The sequence below is a fragment of the Polyodon spathula genome, chromosome 19 (genome assembly GCF_017654505.1).
Source record: "Polyodon spathula isolate WHYD16114869_AA chromosome 19, ASM1765450v1, whole genome shotgun sequence".
Lineage (NCBI taxonomy): Eukaryota > Metazoa > Chordata > Actinopteri > Acipenseriformes > Polyodontidae > Polyodon > Polyodon spathula.
Window position 1 is genome coordinate 8,620,457 of NC_054552.1, and position 23,969 is coordinate 8,644,425.

Below are 23,969 nucleotides of genomic sequence, written 5' to 3' on the forward strand. Positions count from 1 at the left end.
TCGGGGGCTTTTTGCCTTCAGCATGTGAAATACATGCTCAATAGGATTCAGATCGGGTGATTGACTTGGACAGTCAAGACTTTTCCACTTTTTGGCCCTGAAAAACTCCTTGGTTGCTATGGCAGTGTGTTTGGTGTCGTGTCCTGCTGCATGATAAAGCACCTGAGTAGACAAGATGTTTCTGTACACTTCAGAATTCATCCTGCTGCTGCCGTCAGCAGTCACATCACCAATGAAGACAAGTGGGCCAGCCATACATGCCCAAGCCATAACACTACCTCCACCAAATGTTTCACAGAGGAGGTGGTATACTTTGGATCATGGGCAGTTCCTTTTTTTCTCCAGACTTTCCTCTTTCCATTAATATTCAACTCATCTGTCCATAAGACTTCCAGAATTAAGAATTCCAGAATTCTACAGGCTCTTTTAGTTACTTTTTAGCAAACTGTAACCTGGCCGTTCTGTTCTTGAGGCTTACTAGTGGTTTGCATCTTGTGGTGTGCTCTTCTGCGTATAGTAGTCTTTGACACACCTGTGCTTACCTCCTGGAGTGTTTCTGATCTGTTGTTACAAGTTTTTCTGCATCATTGAAAGCATTTTTTGGCCATCCACTATAGTGGTTTTCCTTGGTCTACCAGGTTGTTTGCCACTGCTGAGCTCACCAGTGCTTAATGATTTCTTAATGTTTGTGTTTTCTTAATGATGTACCAAACAGTTGATTTTGGCACCCCTAATGTTTTGGCTATGTCTCTGATCGATTTATTCAGATTTTTCTGCCTCATGAAGATCAGCTTTACTTGCATTGACACTTATCTGGTCCTCATGTTGTCAGACACCAGCAACAGACTCCAAAGGCAAATGCAAAGCCTAGAATTAAGAGTAGACATTGATAGCTCTCTTGTGCATGCACTAACGATGCAAACAAACACACCAGCCTAATAAGAAACAGCTGTGAAGCAAATTGTCTGAATACTTTTGGTACCCTAAAATGGAAGGACTATGTACAAAATGTGCTGTAATTTCTAAATGGTTCATCCGATATGGATGAAAATACCCTCAAATTAAAGCTGACAGTCTGCACTTTAACGCCATGTTCATCATTTCAAATGTATCATTTCAAATCCAAAGTGCTTGAATACAGAGTCAAAACAAAAAAAAATGTGTCACTGTCCAAATACTCTGTAAATAAGTTTATTAAAAACAAAAAATAACATGCAAACCATTTAAAGACAATTCAGGTTAGTGGATTTTTGATGGAAAATATTTGCAAAAGCCGAGAGGAGCAATGAAAATGACATAAACAGGCTCAAGGGAAGAACTTCAGGATTGCATGAACTGTATTAGCATTGCAATGGTATAGCAAGAGAGCCATCCCATGGTACTGCTGAGAACTGCTGCGCCATTGCAAAAAAAATAAAACATTTCAGGACTCAAGCTTTTAGTAAACTTTGTAATTTCAAAAGGCGAGAGCTTTATATTGTTACAGAGATCTTGAAAAATTCCTGTTCAATGACCCTTGTGTATGTGATACAGCTTATATAACTGTTTATTGCATTTACACTGTCAAGGCAAAACTTTTCAGTCAAAATCATGTTTCTGCCAACAATTGTCCAAACAAAATTCCCTCTAACAGTATGAATGGAGGGGCAGTGAAACAACTTTGTCACCAAGTCCCTATGTGATTAACTATACAGTATATGTGAATGAAATACGTAATCACAATAGCAATTATGTCTTTTGCCACAATTTGCAGATATCTGCAAATTGCAGTTATGACAGCAGTATGTAACAAGCAGCTTGTAAAAACAGTGTTCTTAAATGGGTGGTGCTTGCTTTCTCTCAGTCTTCATCAAATGTAACTAAAAATAACCAGACATGACATGCTTTTACTCTGAGCCTTGACAGGCCTTTACATCACTGATCAACAGTTTAGAAGTGCTCTGGGAAAATACAACTAAAAGTAGTGCTTAAACAAACAAACAACAAACTGTATTTTATGTTTAACAAAAGAAAGAAAAAAGCATTTACACAGGTGCATCCGTGGAGGCCTTATTGGCTCTGACAAATTCTCAAAGTTTTGATATAACGAAAAAAATAGGTCTGAAACTACAATTCCCAAAAGTCCATGTACAGAAGATGACTGACAACCCATGTGCTATTTGTGAGCTGCTCTCATTGAATGGCTGATGAGCACCTGAAGCTATAAAATAGAGAATGGTTCCTCAACTCAGCCCTGTGCCAACACTGGTTCAGGAATCCATGTCTCTTGCTTGGTAATTTCAATTGCCTCAGTACTTGGGGACTTTAGTGTAGTCTTCCTGGTGTACGTTCTTGCAGAGACACATGGACAGGATCATTCCAATCACCTGCAGAACAAGAAGTACGCGAAGACCGTGTAAAGGTTACTGAGTTACAGTGGGAGGCATGGCCATCTATAAAAGCAGGTACATTATGCAGGAAAATTTAACTTCTGTGATGTCACATGTTGATCTTGTTAGTAAGATGCAAGTAGAAGGAAAGATTCAGCAAAGTTTGAAAAGGGCGCGTGTCTGACTGAGTATCTGTATGTCAGATTGAAAATGGTCACCGGCATGGGAAGACCATGACTGCAGAGGGTTTTGCAATCTGAAAGATTTTGGCCATGAACACTGATGTAAGGTTTCACAGACCCTGATTAGCATTAATCTTAGATTGCCTTGGGGAAGGCAACTATGAATGCAAATCATGCGCAAGCTATATGAATCAGAGCAGTGCACAGAAGACATGCAGGACAGATTTTAACCATGTGCTTCCTAAAAGAAAGTGGTCACTACCTGTAGAACATCCATTGTGCCTCAGAGAAAAATGAGTACTGGGGAAAAAAACAAAAACAAAACACAAGCACAAACTCCGAAATTACCTCAATGACTGCCACTCCAATACAGATTCCAAGAATAACTCCAAAATTGTCGAAAAGCCATTTCTGTAGATTTGTCATACAGCCCTGATAAAAAAAGAAAATAAATGTGTATGTGTGTGTAATATATATATATATATATATATATATATATATATATATATATATATATATATATATATATATATATATATATATATATATATTACACACACACACACACACACACACAAGTCGTAGTTCTATCCTTGCTGTGCAACTCAATTAATTTCTTCTATGTATCGAATCTAACCATAGCATGTAAGATTTAGAGAATGCAGTCCTGAAAGTTCACTTTGGAAATTTGTATTATTGATCATTTGTAAACCTTGCAAATAGGACGTGAAATTCTAGCAAATCTCAGAGCTTAGGAGTCTGCGTTCACAGCAACCCCAGGTTCCACAAAGTCTTTAAAACTTTAGTGTTTAACCTTACTTAAATGACTACAAAAGCATTCCCTATCATCGAAATTTTCCGTGCCACGTATCAACTTGTTCAGAGAATGTCCTGAAGAGACCTACTCTGGCAGAATCAGTTATAACGTGGTTTAAAAAAAAAACAAAACAAAAAAAACCCCATGGTGCTTTGAAAATTACTGGCAATACTAAAAGAAACAAATGTTTCTTTCAAATGTTTCAAGTTTATTTTACTATCATATCATATATTGCTGATAATTGACGTCACCATAACATATCTTAAACATTTGCTACTGCTTACGTTTTTATTTGTATTTTTTTTTTTTTTTACATTTCTCCCATAGTTCCGCTTATTGCTCTGTGGATATTTAATAGTGAACACATGATCTGCATGCCCACACACAGTTGGAATCAGCAGATTACAGATGGTTCACATGCTGTAAAACACCAGGTCTGTTTTGTGTGAGGTATGGAAATCCCTGCCCAGTACACACGGTGGCACGGTACCTCGCTGTGGACGGGCCAGTCTTTGGTGTCGCTTCTGCAGAAGCCGCTGTCCGCAGTGCCGTTTCCACAGGAGCAGGGGTAGAGCACCATGGAGCTGTTCTTAATCACAGGGTTCATTGCCCAGTTTGCAGGGCCCAACCAGCCACAGCAGCCAACCTGACAGGAGATTTGGAGATCTGATTACCATCCCACTCAGGCACTGTCCAAGAGCAAATGGGTTCAGTACAGTTCAGAACCTTTTTCTGTTACAACTGTAAAGGTTTACAGTGTTTCTACGCAATAGCATCAACCCCATAGCTTACTTAAAAAAAAAAATACAGCTACAAATAGGCGATATTAACCAATTGTCTTTAAATGTGCCTAATCTAATTGGACAATGAGAGTATTTTGTTTTCGTATTTCGTTACCACAGAGATTATCTAGTTTCAGAAGCTGCAGTGTGGTTTTATATACAGAACTCTGGAAAGTCCTTAGGTTCTAGTTTAAAAATAATCCACCTAACATTTAACCTTAATTAGGTGTAAAAAGCAAGGAAACGGGTAGGGTTTGAGAGCAAAACACATCTGCTGTATATCAGAGCTTGATGATGACTTACATTCTTCTGGATGTAGTCCCAGGCAATGTCAGTGGTGCTGTTGCCTTCATATTTCACAATCAAGTCTGTGATGATAGAGGACATCTCTTTCTTCAGCTGTTAACAGTAAGAGTCTTTGAAGTTTAAAAACAACACAACAGGAAAACACTGGGCAGATTCATTTACAGCTCTGTGAAGGTTCACATTTACTGATCTAAAAATAAACATTTAATCTCCTCAAGCACTTACTTTTGTGACATGAGAATATTTGTAACCCTAGGGCCTAAAGTTGTTAATAAAACACGTAATGATAAAAAATAAAGAAAGAAACAGCAGATAGTAGTACGGTTGCCTAATTGACTAGCCTCACAAGCCTTTCACTTCCAGAAATTGGGTTCAAATCCAGCTCAGATGACAAGTGAATTGGGTTTGACAGACCCCAGTGGAGATTACTGGCCATTTCAGAACCAGCACACAGTTCAGGACCAATTCTCTGCTTACTGGACAGGCACAGCATTGTGTCAGATCGCTTTTTTGTTTTCCTTCACATCAACCTACTCTGTGGTCTGCTGTGAAAGAAGCATATGACATGTCTAGGAGGCATATTAATATCAATAGCAACATTGAACTGCACAGGACATGGAGAGATTACAAATCCAGGTGATAGAAAAATGTGTTTTTTTTTTTAGATATAAAATATTATGGTAAATGTGCAAGCATGAAACTATTTTAAAAACCGGAAAGCTCAAAACTCTGAAAACAAGTTTTAATCAGCCGTTAATTTTAATCTGCCTTTAAAAAATAAGTAAATAAATAAAATAACTAAACTGCCAACACATGGATTGCATCTCATTTTGGAAGGCCTGTAGAAATCCGTCATTCTTTCAAGCCTGATCCGTTACAGATGTTTCCCTTTACATTTTTAGGGATGCGCGCTGCCAATGGGAACGGAAACAGTTTAAGAATACCAAGCCAGCAGCTCAGCCATCACAGAGCAAGTTATACATTTGTCCATTTGATTTTAAACGCTGGAACTTTAACCAGAACTGCCCAAAGAGACTTGAGCTTCTGCAGTCTGTGGGTATACCTGGACATCCATTATTGAACTTTATATTCTGAAGCCCAAATTTATAAGGGGAAAAACCGTCCGCAAAGAGCCACGTAATGTGCGTGTTCAGTACGGCCGCACTCATCGTTAAAATAACAACCTATTTTACAAGACTAATTAGGTAAAGGAGGTCATTCCGCAATCAAGCAATTTAAATACCCCTCACCGCAATTAGCGGTGGAGAATTACACACCTCTCACAATAAATAGCGGGTGTGAGTCAACCGTGTGTGTGTAGGTTACACATTCCAAAAGAAAATGAATGGCACACAAAGACCTCAACCTGGTACTAGACATGGTGATGAGGATGCTCAGAAGAGAAAACTCAAATTTACCAATATGGAATGGGAGATTTTGGTACAAGCAGTACTTGTAACACATGAAGATGTATTACAAGCTCGAAATATATCACCAGGACAAATGAATAAAATATGGAATGTGTGGTGCCTTCTTAATAAACAAATGTACCACTTCAGAGCTTGTAGCAGGTTGTTTATACATTACGATGCATCATCCAGTTACTGTGCTTCGCATATTAGTTCAGCTTCTTATTTCGTATAGAATAATTCCAGGCTTATAGACTTTTCAAACTTCAGAAACAATAGGTTTTATTTACTTAATTCTTCCATTGTTGTACAGCAATATGTTCAGCAACAATACAGCTGCATACAAACAGTCTTCAGTTTAACTACAACTTATATCTTCTTAAAGTCTTATGCAGTTACAACTCTCCTGTTTCTTATGTTTGTCTGTATTTCTTACTCTAGGTATGATTGTAAAGCATACCTGTGGTGGTATAATATATATAGTCGAAAAACTGTACTTGCTCTAGCTACAAATTAACTGCGTCATCTGTCCCTCTGACCTTTTTTTTTACAGTTTTCCAACTCGAAATTAACAATGCAGCCTGACCCAGTATTGTTAAATACCACAATGCCATATTACAAAAAATACATTCTGTAGGCATTACTAAAATAACGGTGGAGGATGAGCCTTCACTGTATATGAGACTTTCTTTCGTGTGCCTCAGAATATGGTTCCATCTTAATCTCCTCCACCGTTCTTTTGTCTACACTCTAGAAGTAAAGGCTCTCGTTAGAACCTTGCTTTGCCACTGTGGGGAGACCTTTTCAGGTGCTTCTAAGAACCTTTTTTAATGGATTCTATATTCTCTATTTGCAGACTTTCTGTTTTGACATGTAAGCTATGAAACATGTACTAAAAATTGGAGTTTGCAAAACAATACGGTACCGGTATTATAAACCGTAATTTACAAACTGACTTTGATCAGAAGGGTTAAAAAATTAGCTCTTTGCAAAATGTTATTATATGTTTTTGTCCTTGAAAACGATGTCTCCTTGTTGCAGACAAGTCTCCCACATCGTCTTGCCTTTTATATAGCCTGCTGTCTGACTGCAGCAAATTAATGCCTGCTTTTCAGAGTTCTTAAAATAATCAAGCAAATACGAGGCCCGCAATTACCAGCAGCTTTAATAAATTAGACAGAATATTTAACAGACCTTATTTGCAAAATCCCCTCCCAATTTTAACGGTTTTGTTCAGAAATGCAGCAGAATTACACATACATATACAGAATATAAGAACTAAAGCACACAGAGACATTGTCCCCGCAAATCACGTCTTAATTGCGTGTTTATGCCATTGCATGTGTTTTATAAACCCCATCCAAGAATTCAGATATTTTCTGCTTTCTCTTACAGGTTTATGAATTGAAAGAAATAAACTTGGAGAAACTGTCAATACAAGTTGTTATCTAAAAGTTGTGGAGTGCATACTGTACAAATATTTGAATAATGGGTTCAAATAATGCGTAGGACTATATATAATCTTATGACTGTACTTTTAAAAGCAATTAATTTTTTTTTTGCTCCAGTTATTTCTAAAACATTTCAAAGCTATAAGGTTAATTAAGTAAGTGCTTACTGTGATTTATGTAGATATAGAATATATATTTATGCAATATAGGATTTCAAAATGGCCTGGGTGGACGTGTCTTGGCTCCTAACATTTTTTTATTTATTAGTATCTTGCTGCCAGAGAAAGGTTTTCATTATGTAAAACATATCTTCAATGGCCAGCACTCATTCTCAGTTGAAAATCTGGGCTAGTTTTCCACCGCTCATTAGGCTTCAAGCAGTTGAAGAATGTGTGTGCTGTGCTAGAGAGGTGACAAGAGTTTATAATGCACACAAGTGCAGGGTGACAGTGCTGGACAGCTGAGTGCGTTATGGCAATCCCATTGTATTTCAGTGCAATTAAAATGTTAGAACCCACAGGAGAATATTGGTTTACAAGCTTAAAAAAATACACAGTTGTATGTACTGTATGCAAATGTTACAATTTTTGGCACGCTTACCGTTTCACGCTGGAAGTAAATGAGGACTACAGCAGTCACTTGGGCAATGAGTATTAACAGCAGGCAGGTGAAGTACTGCAAAAAAAATTGCAAAAAGAAGAATAAAACCCAGTAGCACAGACCAAACAATTTAATGACTCCCATCTTTAAACCAAAGCTGTCTTCACGTTTATTGCAAACTTGCTGATATGCAAGAACTGTGCAGCATTACGTTACATCAGTCAGCGCTAGTCAGATGTACTCTCATTGCACTTTTGCCATCTCTGTAATAAGAATAACAAAATTAGTTCAAGGTCAAGGCTCTATATTAGTTCAAGCACATGATACAGATGTGAGTACTCTAGGTCACATCATTCTTGGTATCATTTTCCAATTCAGTCATCACTTCTCTCAACAGAGAACCTACAATATATCATCAGTATACCTAGCTATTTTTACTGTAGTATCTTAAGGCAGAAGCCAAATTAAAATAATTTTTCAGTATATATATTATATATATAATGTATATATATTAGTTGCAATGATGAGCTTTAAAACAGTTTCATTCAATACATTTGTTTGAAGCTTTCAAAAGCTAGCACTGTTAAAAATGAAAAAGTTAGTTGAGGGAGTTGCTCACCAAACCCAGAAGGCATTTGATCTCGTACACGGCTCCCATGCAGCCCAGGAATCCCAGGAGCATGGCCAGGGAACCAACGGTGATCAGGATATAGGCACCCACCTTCAGAGAATCCGAAGATTCCTCTGCAGAGAAAAAAAAGATCATAACTCAATGCAAGCTTCACACTCATTGAGTCCAACAGCAGGTTTTTTGCACAAGAAAAAAAGACCTTTTTTCTGGACACAAGTGGATCAGTAAGTAAAAAATTTTTTATAAAGACAGTTTCAATTTTTAAAAACCTTTTGTTTACTTTACTAAATATAACGTGATTTATATTGCAAGTTACTTTCTGACGCCTCTTGTACACTACTGCGGTGTAGAAGTAAATTTTCTGTGGGATGATTCTTCATTAAAGAACCCTACTAAAAAATGTTTCTTGGGGTGGTTACAAAAATGCAGATTTTAAACAACTCTATACTGCAGATAAACTACATGCCAAACATGCAAGCTTGCATAGTAACCAAATCTTCTTGTCCTGTCTGTCACACTTTAGCTTTTTTTTTGTTTCCACGCACTCTGAACACTGTGCAGGTTACCATTCTAAATGATCACACAATACGCTGTGCAAGTCTTCAAAAGTATCAGATATGCAGCAAGGTGTTGTAGTGCATCTAAATAAACATTTTATACTAAAATATTATTTGGGGTGTCTGTTTACTACATTCTTCCATAACTATCAGTAGCAGCAAGATGAATATCTTTAGCAAGCAGTCTCAATAGTGGACAGGAATCAGGAGGCCAACAGCAACTCCTACAGGCTACAAATATCCATTATCTTTAGAATTCCTTTGTAATTAAATTTCTTTATCATTGCACACTTGTGGGGCCAATTCAGCACTCTTCAAAAACACTAAAATTAATCAAAATGAAACATTTTACAATCTGTGCAAGTCTGTCTTTCACTACTTGTTAAAATGACCTACTTTCAAAATGGCTCGGGAACACGATACCTACAGTAGATATCAGAGGCCTCTAACACACTTTTGAGTATAAAATTGAGTAAACATTTCTCAAAACAAATCGGCTGCGATACCAGGGGAATTCCCTGCAAGGGAAACAGGGGAAGACCCTAAGCCTTTAAAACAAAATGAAACATCTAGAGAACTCCCTTCAGCTATAGTTAAAAGTTGATCTTTTTAATTCTGTTTAATATGTTTCTCTGTACCACATTATTTCTACATTGTTATTTTTAGCAGTGTTTTTCCCCAGGACAATTACATCAGTAATATGAAATGTAAAATGCTAAACTGAAATCACAAGCCCTTTTCTAAGTGTTACATTTAAAATGTGTAATACAATAGTTAAAAAATTGTTGATATGATTGTTTCTTAATAAAAATGGTATTCACTTTTCTATTGAATTGTTTCGACTGTGGCTTCGTTGACGAATCCAGTTTTCTGTGGATTCGCAGCACAAACGGAATTGTCATTTATTGCAGCCATAGTTCACTTTTTATTCCGTATTTGTTTTTTGTGAGGGGAAGTTATTGCTGTTACTGTAATTAATGATGATGATGATCATCATCCAAGCATAAGAAATGGAAAACCGTAAGTACTCCATTGTGTTCCCATTTCCCCGATTATCATACACTAGGGTGCAGTGCTACAAATGCCCTGAATGTGTGCAGCTTTACACCCCCTCAAGATGGGCGTTCTCACAGTGCCCAACCTCAGCTTTGCACGTCTCCAACCTCCCAGTGTCTAGACATTAGTCTCAACTCCAGACTACCCCGGAGCACCTCTCTAATTGTGTTTCTCAATTTATAGCCTTCCCACAGTAGAGCTGCTTTTAATTTACTCTTTACATCTGCCCTCAGTAATTGGTTGTGGGCTTCATAAACTGATTTTCTGCTGTTCCGACATATCCTGTCGCACCTCAAGCCACAGCTTAATTGAGAGATCCCTACCCCATATTCTTCTATAGTTTCCGACAACTTGTCAGGTTTATAACTCCGCCTTGTTCACATGCCTGCAATGTTATTCCTGCTCAGTAGATTTGAGATTGTAAAGTTATGTGCGCCGCTGGATACATTAACTAGCAGATTCATCAATGAAGTTTATGAAATATAAAAAGAAAATGTGACATGAAAACCCCACTCATACAACTCCTGATCAACTCCCTTGTCAGCCCCATCACTCTAAATACAGAAGTCAATCATGTGGAAGCTGCTTGAGAAACCCATACTGTACTTCTTGAACACACTGTACTCCCCATGTTAAACAAAGCTGGATATGGATCACCCCAAAAGAGCAAATTACTACAATCTTTTGCATTTAACCAACTTTACACCTAGTAGAAGCTATGAGTTCCACTAAATTACACTGGCAGGCCATTCATCAAGTGTACCGATTCAATCTCATAGTTATGGCTGAATCAGCACCGAAACCACTAAAAGAAGAGGTTGCCCATGGCATCCACTACACCATTCCATTGGTCACATTTTGGCCTCATATGAAGCACTGAAAAAAAAATAAAATTCTGTCTCTTTCGGGAATGTGAAACCGCAATATAAAATTACAATTTCCCATTAAGAAATAGACAGCAAGTTAAGAAAGAAATTAGTGGGGACAGAAGGCTGGTATACTGCAGCAAGGTTCCCCCCAGGAATTCTGTACAGCTGGGTGGCAGAGCACTATAGCCGGGAACACTTTTTTTTTTTCTAAAGAGAAAAAATGCTGATGTTAAAAAGCGTCAAATAAATAACTCGCTAGTTCTGTAACAGTTTGATTGTCACTTCAAAAAAGGTGTATATTTTGCATGGTGGTAAACAAATGAATGTGAATATGGCCCTCAGAACAATAACAAGCACCCTAAAACAGGAAAGAGAAAATAGATTTTAGATGACAAAGAAAATCCATAAACTGTTAGTTTCTTAACAAGACCTGCTCCTAAGCAAGTCCTACTCCAGTTTTGGATGCTGAAGATGTATCTCATTTGGGATTACTATGGCTAATTGTGCCCCTGCTATCTCGGTCAAAACACACAATGGTGAATGAATTAAGTATGTGCAACGAACAGTACTGGGGTAAACTAGGGTTCATGACAGTTAAGACATTCACCTAAATTTATGATCCTATCTGGATCTACTGTAAAACAATTTCCAGCTACAAAATTAATTTCAGCACACCAGGTATAGTTTCCATCACACTGGCACCTTTTCAGCTCACATAAAACAAACGTTGGTTTAGTTCTGAAACTAGTTCAGGACCGTAGTACATCACCTGCCAATGAGAAGTTATGGCAACTGGCATCTGTTAACATTTTTCATTTGCTACCCTGATTAGCATTACATAACTATTCTTAAAAAAACGTTATGTTACGTTACTTAATCCAAAAGATTTCAATTAAGTGCACGCTGCACCAATTGCTAGACAGCTGGGCAGAATTTATCATTGGAAACTGGTCAATCTGCACAGTGGTTCGAAAAACTGTACCACAAATTGAAAAAAGTAATGGAAACAATGATTAGCATTGCTGTATCCACAGATTAGTCATGCATTTATTCATATTGTGGCAGATGAAAAATGTATTAACAAAAAAAAAAAAAAAAACAGCCTTGTCCATTAGAGTTCTACTCTATCATATAATTTAAAGCTGAGTGAAGTTTCAGGCAGGAAACTATACATAGCCTTCAGCTGCAAATATTATCATTTGTCGATCTCCAAAAATCAAGCAGATGTGGACTGTTGATATTTTCCACATTAATGCTATCAATCAATCAGTGGTAGCTACAGTACTAATAGTATTTAAGCCATGTGACTTTAAAACCATTTGTCTCAGGTACACGATTTCACACTGCTTTTGACAAAGCAGGGTTAACCTGGGTGACAGATGCAAGTGTACAATGCGTGTATCAATGCCCTGGAAGCAGCTTGTTCCTAATGCTTCCATCCAAGCTTCTCTGGACTGAACATTCGGCCCAGATGTTGATTAGAGCAAATATTTCCTCATCCCTGCGGCAACCTGTCTCATGGTGGCATGTCTCAAGCAACAAAAATATGGCTAAACAAAATAAACAGAAACGTTCCTTGCAAAAGCGATACTTTCAACGCAGGGGTGGCTGTTTGTTATTGCGTCAGCTCACGAACGGTCATCAACCATTTTGTCTCACTCAACCCGGGTCAAAGCTTGTCAACCCACATCCTGAAACTACGCGGGATTGTGACCCAGTTAGCCAGGACCCGGGGGAGGAGTACCAATGTAAAACAGCCTCTAGTCACAATTCTCCGATACATGCTTACAGTATGTCAACTGTTAATTCTTCAATAAAAATGTTGTTTATAAGACTGTAAGAGCTGTCATGACAAACCGTTTCATGTTAATAAGCCTAATCTAATCTAACGAACACTGTCTATGAAGTAAGCACTTTATATGCATTTGACTTTAGTTATTTTCCCATGTAATACTACTTAATTGGTAGCCTGCTCACACACATGGCTTGAACCAGGGCTTGACTCCTCAAGCTTTCACCAAAAGTCATTCCTTCCAAACCACTTATTTTTTAAACATACGGCCCATTAAACCTATTTATAGCACAGCTATGCCAAGCAGATATGGGGTCAATTATAATTATAGCAGAACTATTTACTGAAATTATAATTACAAGGTTATTTTGTTCAATTACAATTAGTTAATTATGCTGCAGTAATTACAATTACATTAAAAAGTAACAAACAACTAGACACATTAACATGTTTATTCTATTATTTCTAATTAGCCAAGCTATAATCACAGGTACAAATATAGACACATACTACATAACTTATTTTCTTCAAACAAATGTGGTCACCAAAGTGGCTGAAAATACAAGAATAATAATTAAATGGCAAATAAATGCTAATTGAACCGTAATCAAATCAATGGTATGATATAATTTCAATTACGCAGTTGTGCCAAGGTTCAGCTACAATTACATTGCAATTGCAATTCTTAATTTCATAATTACAATTGTAATTTGCTACCAAGTAACGAGAGTATTTGTCTACCTTGGAAACAACTGACAAAGCATGAGGGAAAAAAGCAACATATGAGCTTAAACACTGACAGTGGCTGCGTCCCAAACCATTCCCTTCCGCCCTATACCCTTCAATAAGTGTACACTTTGCGTGACATTTTACTTACGTCAGAGTGTGCACTTGGGTGAGCTAGGGAGTAAGGTGGAGCTAAAAGTGTTAAATGGGACGCACTTCAGCATCATCATTCAGCGCCTTTACCTTTGACTGAGCAAGAAGCTACGCAATCTTTTGTTGTCAGATTGCAGTTTGGAAGAATGGCTGGAGCATTTGTACTATTCCTGTTCCAAAGAACTGTGGCAAGGATTTCAGTAAGTAGGAGATGTCATCGCCGCGCTACTGTGTAATTAATAAGAGGTGAAAGGTGAAATCTGACCAAGCCCCAGTACTTACGCAAAACTGCAATGAAACTTTGGTTATCCAGTAGGATCCATAATCCAAATCCCAAAATCAGAGCTCCAAAAATCTGTGGGGAAAACAAAACAAAACAAAAAAAAAAGTAAAATAAAGGAAGCCTTTTTACTGCAATTTCTAGCCTTCTTGAGTATACATAGTCATTCCTAAAGAAAACGCCTGTGAAGAGCCCACACATCAACTGTTACCAGAAGACTAAACACAAACCATTACTAGAACAATTACCTTGAGTGTCACACACTTAGAGAATGTAAGAGAGCTGTAAGTAAAAACTATCAATAAAAAGTACATTTCTGGGAGCCAGACATAGATAAGTTTTTTATTTTATTAAAACTTTAGGGGCTTTTTAAAATGTATGACCGGTGTCAAAATAGATCTGTTGAGAGGCAGTGCTGTTGTGGGGTGCGACCTAGTATGCGCTGAGAGGGATTTAAGAGAATTCCTTTTATTGAAATCAGTCACTAATATATAGTAACCCCCTCCCAACAAAATATAAACATTTACATCAAACTGGGTCATATAATTGATTCTATAATATACCTACTTAAAAGGACATTAAAAATAAACAAAATCAACAACCCCTAGTAAAGCCTTTTTCAATGCAATGCTGCCAGCACATATTAATAACACATTAACTACTGACTACCAACTGTACAAAGCTACTTGATGCTTTACTGTAGGCTACAAGCCTTGCCTAAAAGGGTTATCCATGCTATTTCTGTTCCATCCCAACGACTCTTTCCACATTTGGATTTGATTCCTGGCCTGCTTTCCACATAAATCCCGTGATTTGAGCGTATGCAGCATATTTTCCCAAAGGCACCCATGGCGAGGCCTGCTTCAAGGGAAACAGATTTCATGGTGTGGGGGGGGGGGGGGCAGCACTGAAGGATGATCCAGTTAACACTCTCACAGGCATCCCAAGCAGGAGCGGTCCCCCATGTTCAGAAACACAGCAAGGTGCTGCAACATAAATGCCATTTCTCTCTGGAACTAAATTAAACTACTGTAATACAGCCTCAAACGCCTGAAGCAAGTTTTATCTACTATCCTGCTATCAGGGTTTAAACATCATTCTCAAACATACTTCTACATTAAAAAATATATATTTCAACAGAGTGTGTGACAGTACGCAGGTTTAGTTCTACAAGCAACAAGTACCAGCAAAGGTCATAGAGGGTGATGAGGGCATAGTCTTTTTGCCCAATATATAAAGGAACAATCTGAGGGAGGGATTCCAGAGATAAAACTGAAAACAGCAGCAACAGCATTTTCATGGGGACACGCAAGAAAAAGAATGGGATTCTTTAATTTTGTAACAAATGTTTAGTCATCGCCAGTGTAAAGTGGCCAGCCGACATCAGAAACATTTTCGGCTGAATTGTCTTCTTGTTGTAACTTGTTTTTCCAAAAGGATCTGTGTTCACATGTCTTCACTGGAAACCATCTAAATAACCCGGGTGCTAAACTATTTAAAAGAGCAGGGGTGAAAGGCTTGAGTGTACTGTTACAAAAGAGGCCTTTTTGTTTGTGTAAAATGACCAGGAAATCCGACGCCTGCAGCATTCATTTGTCATTTCATTACTTCACATAAAACAAGCTTTAAAAACAGAACTTCTTAATATGATCCACCTATCAGCATGATAGTGAGGTCATAAGTTGTGGGAAGACAGCATATTTTAAATGTGGATGCTAGGCTAGAAGTGTCATTGTCAATTTACACCAAATCTAAATATCTTATTAAACGCAGTATACAAGTTGTTTGAAAACCAGGTTTATTGGATGCTTGCGTCAACCAGTGTCTGGAGTACTCAGTAAGGGCATTTGAGTAGAAAGGCAGTCAGACCTGAGCTGCGAGCTAATTAAGGAATGCAACACAGTTCAACATCTGTCCCCACTAAGGGCCTCTGGGTCAGTGGTACAGCTTCAAACCCACCGGCATGTCTTAAACAGGATCTGTTCCTCCCACTACACACAAAGCGTAACTGTGGTGAACATCTGTTCTTACATCGATGTTGTGTGGGTTCAGTACCATCTCGGACAGAGCTTATATGAATTACTGCTGGGATGTTTTCATTTCTTCTTTCGTTTTGAATTAGCTGAGAAAATAACCCAATCAAAATGACCTTATTAAGAAAATAGTTTTTTTTTGTTATAAAATCACAGGCGATGGGGATATAGTGGAGGCACCACACTTCACCATATCTAAAAAATGGTATTAAAATTATTAAGCATATATTATTGAGTGTAAACTTATTCTCTAGTTTGTCAATACATCAACAAACATAAACTGCTATGCATTACTATCCTCTTCTTACAACAAGTGATGTAAAGTAGCTGTGTAGTCTGCAATCTTCCTGGAAGCGAAGTCAAGATTAAACAGTTTAAGGCATAGGCCTTCTACTGTAGAAATGTCTCAACCTTGTAACTATATAATTATGATTGATTATGTACAAATGTGGCCAGCGCCGTGGGCCCTATTGAAAAGAATGTGGTTTTATCTTACATAGGCTTTCCTAAAATGTCAATTCACAAAACCTGCAATTTGAAACCAGTGGCTTTAGCTTGAGAAGCTGCTTTACTTGATGCTGACTGTACAGTACCTCAAACACAACACAGTGTAAAAATAGAAGGTAAAAACTGGGACTTACGAAGAAGAGGAGATTGAATAAGAACAGGAAGTACTTGGTCACAGTCAGGCAGCCTTTTCCCATTGTGTCAGTCCTAATATCTGTAGAGAACATGAGATGGAGCATGAGAAACTGAACAGGTAAAACGGTACTCTAGTAATCGCTACACAATAATACTATGTTGATTTTTCGCACTTGCACTGCACAATCATGCAAGGTTGTACAAGTCATAAGAGCGAGTCAGATGGTACCAGGCTTTAATGTCACACAAGGTGACTGTTCCTTGACACATATCAGATAACTGAATGTGTAGATTGTGCAGTACACTGTTTAAAAAAAACAAACTGTAAAATTACTGCAGTGTAGGCTACTCTAACTAAAAGACTGCTACTGTATTGTTGCAGTAAATGTCTAGACGTAGAGTAAATTGACACAGTTACCAGTAATCATCTCTCGTTAGAAAAAAGCATTAATTGCATGTCAATGTCTAGCTAATTAGACATCTCTAAAGACTTGTTATTACTGTAGGTGTACTGCAGGTCTCAGGACTTTGAACATTTTAACTGTTAGGCCTAAATCAAACTATCATTTATCAAACCTGGCAACAGTAAATGTTTGATTAGTGTGTATCCAACAGCTATGTAGATATGCTAGCAATGAGGTTAGTTCCAATTACAGTGCTTATCTCCATTGAAATCAGCCAGACACCCAACATCGCTGTTTGCACGCCTCGCTTCAGCTGTGTTTTAGATGAGAGACGCTCTTTAACCTCAAACTTCATTTTAAATCTCTAAGGGAAAACCACACAAAGAAATCACATGTATGTGGCTGAAAACAACTCTAAGAAAGAATAAGCAGCCAAGCTCCAAATAAACCTGTTCCACCCATTCATTGAAACTCTCTCCCACAAAGGAGAACCAAGAGCAGATTACAGGTGTCGGAACCACAAAAAAATAGGTTTCCATGATCTATAGCTGCAGCACGTACTGCACTGTAGAACAGCATCTCATAACAATACTGAACAGTTTCATCAAAACCAGACTGTACAGCACAGCTTTCAATAGCAGAGAACTGTGGAAAAGTACAGGATGTTATCACGCAGCCAAACTGCAGAGGTTCTCAACAAGTTTACTGCGCATCTGGGTCATTGCATTCAAGTGTACCTCTTATGCCAATACCTTTGGCTGTTAAAACAAGTTTTTATTAAAATGGGGATTTTTACCACCTTCAAGCACAGTCACCATGTGGGTGCTTGAGTTGCATCGTATGCATGTACACAACTTATTAACACCATGGACCCCCCCTTTACTCAGTTTCAACCACATCCTTCAACAGACAAAACCACCACAGAATTTGGAGACAACAAATATTACACGTCAGTGCATACGAAGGACTTCTACTGCGTTTGTTGTCAGGGATATTAATCCCTGCTGAAACACAAGTTCAATCAAGACACTCGCGGACTCTGACAGAGACAGATAGCGAATTGTCACAGCAGACAAAACAGCACTTTTTGCCCCAAACTACATATAGACTCCTCAGCCCTTAAGAGTCTGGGTCAGGGTGCATTTCAGCAGCACAGACTATTGTTAGTAGATGTTAACAAAATGAGGAAGGCGTGCATTCATTCAATCCCCCCACTATGAATCTATACTCACTTCTGTATTCTACAAATATATTCTAGAAGTGTACATTGAAACACAGAACGCAACAAATAAATCGTCATCAAACATTGGGTTGAAAGTGAAACATTAATGCAGACTGTTGGAAATACAATCTGTATTTCAGTACTTCTCACCCTTATAAAGTAATTGAGCCCATAGTCCCCTGTGGGGATCATGACAGATGAAGACAAAGTTGAAATGGGAATGTCCTCATTTACTGTGTACTACTTAAGTTATCAGAGCCATTGAGTACACCACACGCTGTACTGCTCTAGCTTTTTTACAATAGAGAAAGGCTGTTCTGGTTTTGACATTCCGTGGATGTTTGATGTGGTTCTTTTAAAGTAGTGAGTAGTTGTTTCTTGATGAAAGAAATGCACAGTTCTTGAGATATAAGTTTGGTTTATTCAATATGTACAGGTTTAATTCCGGAAACAAAAAGAATGCTCAAAGCAAAACAGTACAGATCACACTTTCATATGCAAACTGCTAGGTCTGATCTCCAGGGCTTTCTCGATCAACAAGTCTCCAATACTAGTCTTAATGAAAGAGGGAAGTGCGCTGAGCTGAGTGTACCTTGATTAAGCAGCCAATGACCTCAGCCCCACCCTCCTTTCTTCTCTTTGTGGGTTCAATCACCCTGGGCAACCCCCTGTGGAGAGTCTCATGTACGTGTCAGTTCTGGCTCATGCTGCCTAAGATGATGTTATTTTGGTGTGGCCCTTTGTTCCTTTATGCTTAACCTTTGTTATCTCTTGAATGCATCGGTTCCTCCAGCAATGTGTAATTGTGTTTATTCCAGCAGTCAGACAGTCGTCATCAGTGCAATGCAATCTTGCAATCTCGCATTTACCAGTTATTATACCTCCTCTGATAATCTCCTTTTAAAACTAACAGTGTACAAACCTGCAAACACGTGTATCTTATATTGCATTCAAACTTCTTTCCATGTTATCCAACAATGTTGGTCATAATGACCTGCTTTAACACTATTTAACAACTGGCTTATTGCTTTTATTTGGAGTTTGTAGGGGATTGAGATGTTTAGTAACACAGCTTGCCATTATTATTACCGCCAGCAATGTGTGTGTAAACGTTTCTAGGGTCAGTGCCGTTACTATGATGGTACCGTCATTCAAATCATAGATAAAACTGGAACATCCAGGCTGCTTTTTGATTGCTTCAAATTCCACAGCATTTGTTCACAACCCTGACCGTATTCCCAGCCTCCAGATATAGTCTATGTGAGCAAGGTCTCATCAGAGGTTTATTCTGAAAGGTCTTGTGTACCGACAGTTAGTTCTTCTTTAAATATGCTTGAAAAATTACATTTTCATCTGCTTACTGTAACTTGGATGGCTGTTCTGTATAGTGTGTCCTTGCATTAGTCAGAAAATGGAATTCAACATTTTTTATTTATAAATGCACATTGCCAGGGTATCTGCAATCATTCAGAAATATATTGCTTCGATACAGAGTTATTTTAATTTCTCAATTCTAAATTCACATCTGGACCTTTTTAATGAACATTTGTGACATTTCTGCAGTACATTTGTTGTACTGGAATCAACTGCTATGCATTAGGATAGACCTGTCACCACGAAAATGGGCTCGTCAGTCAAATATAAATGACTCGTGTGGAGTTTCATGGAAAGGCCCACCTGCTGTAAATGTTAAGTGCCAATGTCTTGGATTCGCTCATTCCAAAAAAAGTGTACAGTATGAAGTAATTTTTAATTATTGTCTCCACCTGCCTTTGTAGCATTTTTCAAATATTTAAAAAAAAAAAATATATATATATATATATATATATATATATACATACATACACACACACACACATATATACACACATATATATACATACACATATATACACACACATATATATATACACACACACACACACACACACACACACACACACACACACACACACAGTGCCTTGCATAAGTATTCAACCCCCACACATTAATATTTGGTAGAGCCACCTTTCGCTGCAATAACAGCTTTAAGTCTTTTGGGGTAAGTATGTACAAGCTTTGCACACAGTGTCGGAGTGATTTTGGCCCATTCTTCTTGGCAGATTTGCTCCAGTTTGTTCAGGTTGGTTGGACGACGCTTGTGGACCGCAATTTTCAATTAGTGCCTGTAGCAGGGAGGGATCTGTGGACGGAGTCGTGCCAGAGGGCTTTCCCGCCTTGAAGCGGAGGCTGTGTAGTAAGCCAGTGCTATACAGCCTGGATTTTGGTAAGAGGTTCACCCTGCAGACGGATGCGTCAGAGACAGGTCTCGGGGCAGTGTTGTCGCAGGAGGTTCGGGGAAGCGAGCACCCAGTCCAGTATATCAGCAGGAAGCTCCTTCCCCGCGAGAAAAATTATAGCACCATCGAGAAGGAGTGTCTCGCAGTAAAATGGGCAGTCGAGTCACTCCGGTACTACCTCCTGGGGCGACACTTCACCCTGGTTACGGATCATGCCCCCTTAGCATGGCTTCACCGGATGAAATATAGCAACGCCAGAATCACACGGTGGTACTTGGCCTTGCAGCCCTATGCCTTCAGGGTAGTCCACCGAGCAGGAAAGCTGCATCAAAACGCAGACTTTTTCTCTCGGGAAGGCATGGGGGTGTAAGATTTTCGAATGAACCGGTGGTGTCATTCTGAGGGAAAGGATATGTAGCAGGGAGAGATCCGTGCTGACTCTGCTGGCGTGTTCATGGGCTGCAGGAAGAGGGTGGCAGTCGCCCAACAACCGCCTGTGAGTCATGGCAGTGACACGGGGAGGTGGGAAAGTGGGTGTGTGGACTTTCCCCCTCTCTGAATGGTTGAGAGGCGAGTCTTGGGCGATTGTTGGGCCTATAAAATAACGCTCTGCTGTCTCCTCAGGTCTGCCCTTATAGACTCGCTGAGAGTGCGGAAACGCTGGTCGCGGACCGAGAACCAGCCGGGAGAGGAAAAGACACGGAAGTGTCACAGTGAGACAGTGAGAGCGGGGAACCCTTGGGCAGACCCCTTAAAAATATAACAGAGCAGGCTAGGTAGCCGGCAGCATAGGACGGAGATCCGGGTCGCACGGGCAGCGGCGACCGGGATATTGCTTATTTGTATTGTATTTTATTTGTAGTTTTGTTATTGTGTTATTTTGTCCTTTGTTATTTTTGCCTTCTGTTTTCGTTGTTATTTCTCTGAGCACCTGCAAGGCGCTGGTATTGTGTACCATCGCTTGGTATGCCCATGGTTCTGTTTACCATCGTTGGTAAATCAGACCACAGACCCACAGCGCCATCTGCTGGATAAACTGAAAAACAGCACCCCGCAAATAAAACTGGGCACCTGTGCGGTGTTGCCAAATCCACCTGTCTGTCTCCTGTGTCAGTGAATTACCCACCACCCTTCCACAGTGCCACAGATTCTCAATGGGATTGAGATCAGGATTTTGACTAGGCCACTGTAGGACAATCACCTTTTTGTTCTTGAGCCACTCCAATGTTGCTTTGGCCTTGTGCTTGGGATCATTGTCCTGCTGAAAGGTGAATTTCCTCCCAAGCTTCAGTTTTTTAGCGGACTGAAGCAGATTCTCTTGCACTATTTTCCTGTATTTTGCTCCATCCATTCTTCCTTCAATAGTAACAAGATGCCCAGTCCCTGCTGATGAGAACAATCCCCACAGCATGGTGCTGCCACCACCATATTTCACTGTAGGGATGGTGTGTCTTGAGGCATGGGCAGTGTTAGGTTTGCGCCACACGTAGCGCTTTGAGTTTTGGCCAAAAAACTCTATCTTGATCTCATCTGACCATAAAACCTTTTCCCCCACATCGCAGTTGTGTCACTCTCATGCTTTCTGGCAAAGTCCAAACGTGCTTTCAGATGGTACTTTTTGAGTAACGGCTTCTTTCTTGCCACCCTCCCATACAGGCCAGTGTTATGCAGAGCTCTTGATATGGTTGACTGGTGCACCACTACTCCACTCCCAGCCACTGAACTCTGTAGCGCCTTCAAAGTGATTGTTGGCCTCTCTGTGGCTTCTCTCACAAGTCTCCTTCTTGTTTGAGTGCTGAGTTTTGAGGGACGGCCTTTACTTGGCAGTGCCTGGGTGGTGTGATGCAGCTTCCACTTCCTGATTATTGATCCAACTGTGCTCACTGGGATACCCAAACACTTGGATATTATTTTGTACCCTTTCCCTAATCTATGCATTTGTATTACTTTATCTCTAACTTCTGTAGAATGCGCTTTTGTCTTCATTTTCCTTCAGATTCACAGCCTTACCAACGATCCTTCAACAGTGGGGTAAATGTGACAGCAACTTTAATGGTTCACAGGTGGAAGCCAATGATAAGGTAACTGTGTCCTCGTTAGGGCAATTTCTTTCATCGGTGCAAACTGGGAGCTTCCACAGCACAGGGATTGAATACTTATGCAAGCAAGATATTTCAGTTTTTTATTTTTCTTAAAAAAAGAGAGAGAGAGAGAGAGAGAGAGAGAGAGAGAGAGAGACCTTTCTAAAGACCACCAAAGAGAGCTGGGTTAAATGATGTACTTTAAGTTATACAGTAGGAGGCTGTATTTGGTTGAGTGGAGATATGTTACCAAAAAGCTACTAGGTCAAAAAGCTCAACATCTTTGTTAAATAAATAAAAAAAAGAAACCATGGCCTTTACAATCCTCCTTAAACAGTCAAGTACTGTAACAATGACCTGTGCTTCCCAAATGAAACAGGAATAGCTGTGCACATCTGTAGCTGTTGAAAATGATTGTATTACAGCATGTCTTTCTGACCTCAGAGCTACAACATCGGAAGACCAAGCAGATATGGGCAATTTACAGGAAGGCCCACAGACGTCCAACCAGTCTACAGGGGTTGTTGGTGTGTGGTGAGGACACCCTGGCCGACTTAAACCCTCCCTACCTGGGCGATGATATACCAATTGTGCGTCACCTCCTGGGAACTCCCTTGAACGCTGGCAGTGGAATAGCCTGGACTCGAACTGGCGATCTCCAGGCTGTAGGGTGCATCCTGCATGCCATGCAAAGTGCCTTTACCAGATGCACCACTCAGGAGCCCCCATTGGAGCATTTTTAACTAGCATCTACAGAACCTGTCATTTTATTTTCTCTTGTGGGGTGATACCTTATTCTAATTTTGCAAATACAGTATAGCCCTTCAGGTGCTATTATGATGCATTAATATAAAATAAAAAAAACTGAAGCCTAAAAATCATACATGGTATTTTCCTACCCACAGTGATGATAAAGCTCAATTTTCTGTGTTTAGTGAGCTTCACAGCCGACATGAAATGTCACTGGTGTGATTACAGGCATGTTTAACTTGACTGTCCTGGTAATAGGATGCAGGAAATATATGTTTTACACTTTTAAAAGATGAAAAACCTTTAGAATTGTACTGTAGCATATTGATATAGAAAGTATCCAATTACATAAATACAGCTTGCAAATGTATTTGGTACTTAATGGGTTAAGGATTGTTTATAAACAGTCCTTAAAGTGTTGTTGTTAGAGCCCATGTTAGAGTGCTTCCTTTGGGCAGAAGAATGCTGGTTTCTAACTCAGTGACCATCTGACTGTAGGCCCAGCCTTTATTTTAAAATTGCTAATTTGTAACACAGCAACAAAGCACACTCCACCATACACGACATCCCTGGACTTC

At 39.2% G+C, this 23,969-nt stretch overlaps 1 protein-coding gene across 1 annotated transcript in view; it reads right to left on the reverse strand.

Moving 5' to 3' along the window:
- Nucleotides 1–1,175: 1,175 nt before the first annotated feature.
- LOC121294600 (CD82 antigen-like) overlaps nucleotides 1,176–23,969 on the reverse strand; it is a 28,713-nt gene continuing 5,919 nt past the window's right edge. Inside the window, exons 2-9 of the mRNA XM_041218470.1 lie at nucleotides 16,655–16,734; nucleotides 13,983–14,055; nucleotides 8,536–8,660; nucleotides 7,917–7,991; nucleotides 4,454–4,549; nucleotides 3,859–4,014; nucleotides 2,900–2,983; nucleotides 1,176–2,366 (exon numbers count right to left, since the gene is read on the reverse strand). Of these exons, the coding sequence (XP_041074404.1) occupies nucleotides 2,289–2,366; nucleotides 2,900–2,983; nucleotides 3,859–4,014; nucleotides 4,454–4,549; nucleotides 7,917–7,991; nucleotides 8,536–8,660; nucleotides 13,983–14,055; nucleotides 16,655–16,717 (750 nt within the window). The 5' untranslated portion in view covers nucleotides 16,718–16,734 and the 3' untranslated portion in view covers nucleotides 1,176–2,288. The remainder of the gene's footprint in view (nucleotides 2,367–2,899; nucleotides 2,984–3,858; nucleotides 4,015–4,453; nucleotides 4,550–7,916; nucleotides 7,992–8,535; nucleotides 8,661–13,982; nucleotides 14,056–16,654; nucleotides 16,735–23,969) is intronic.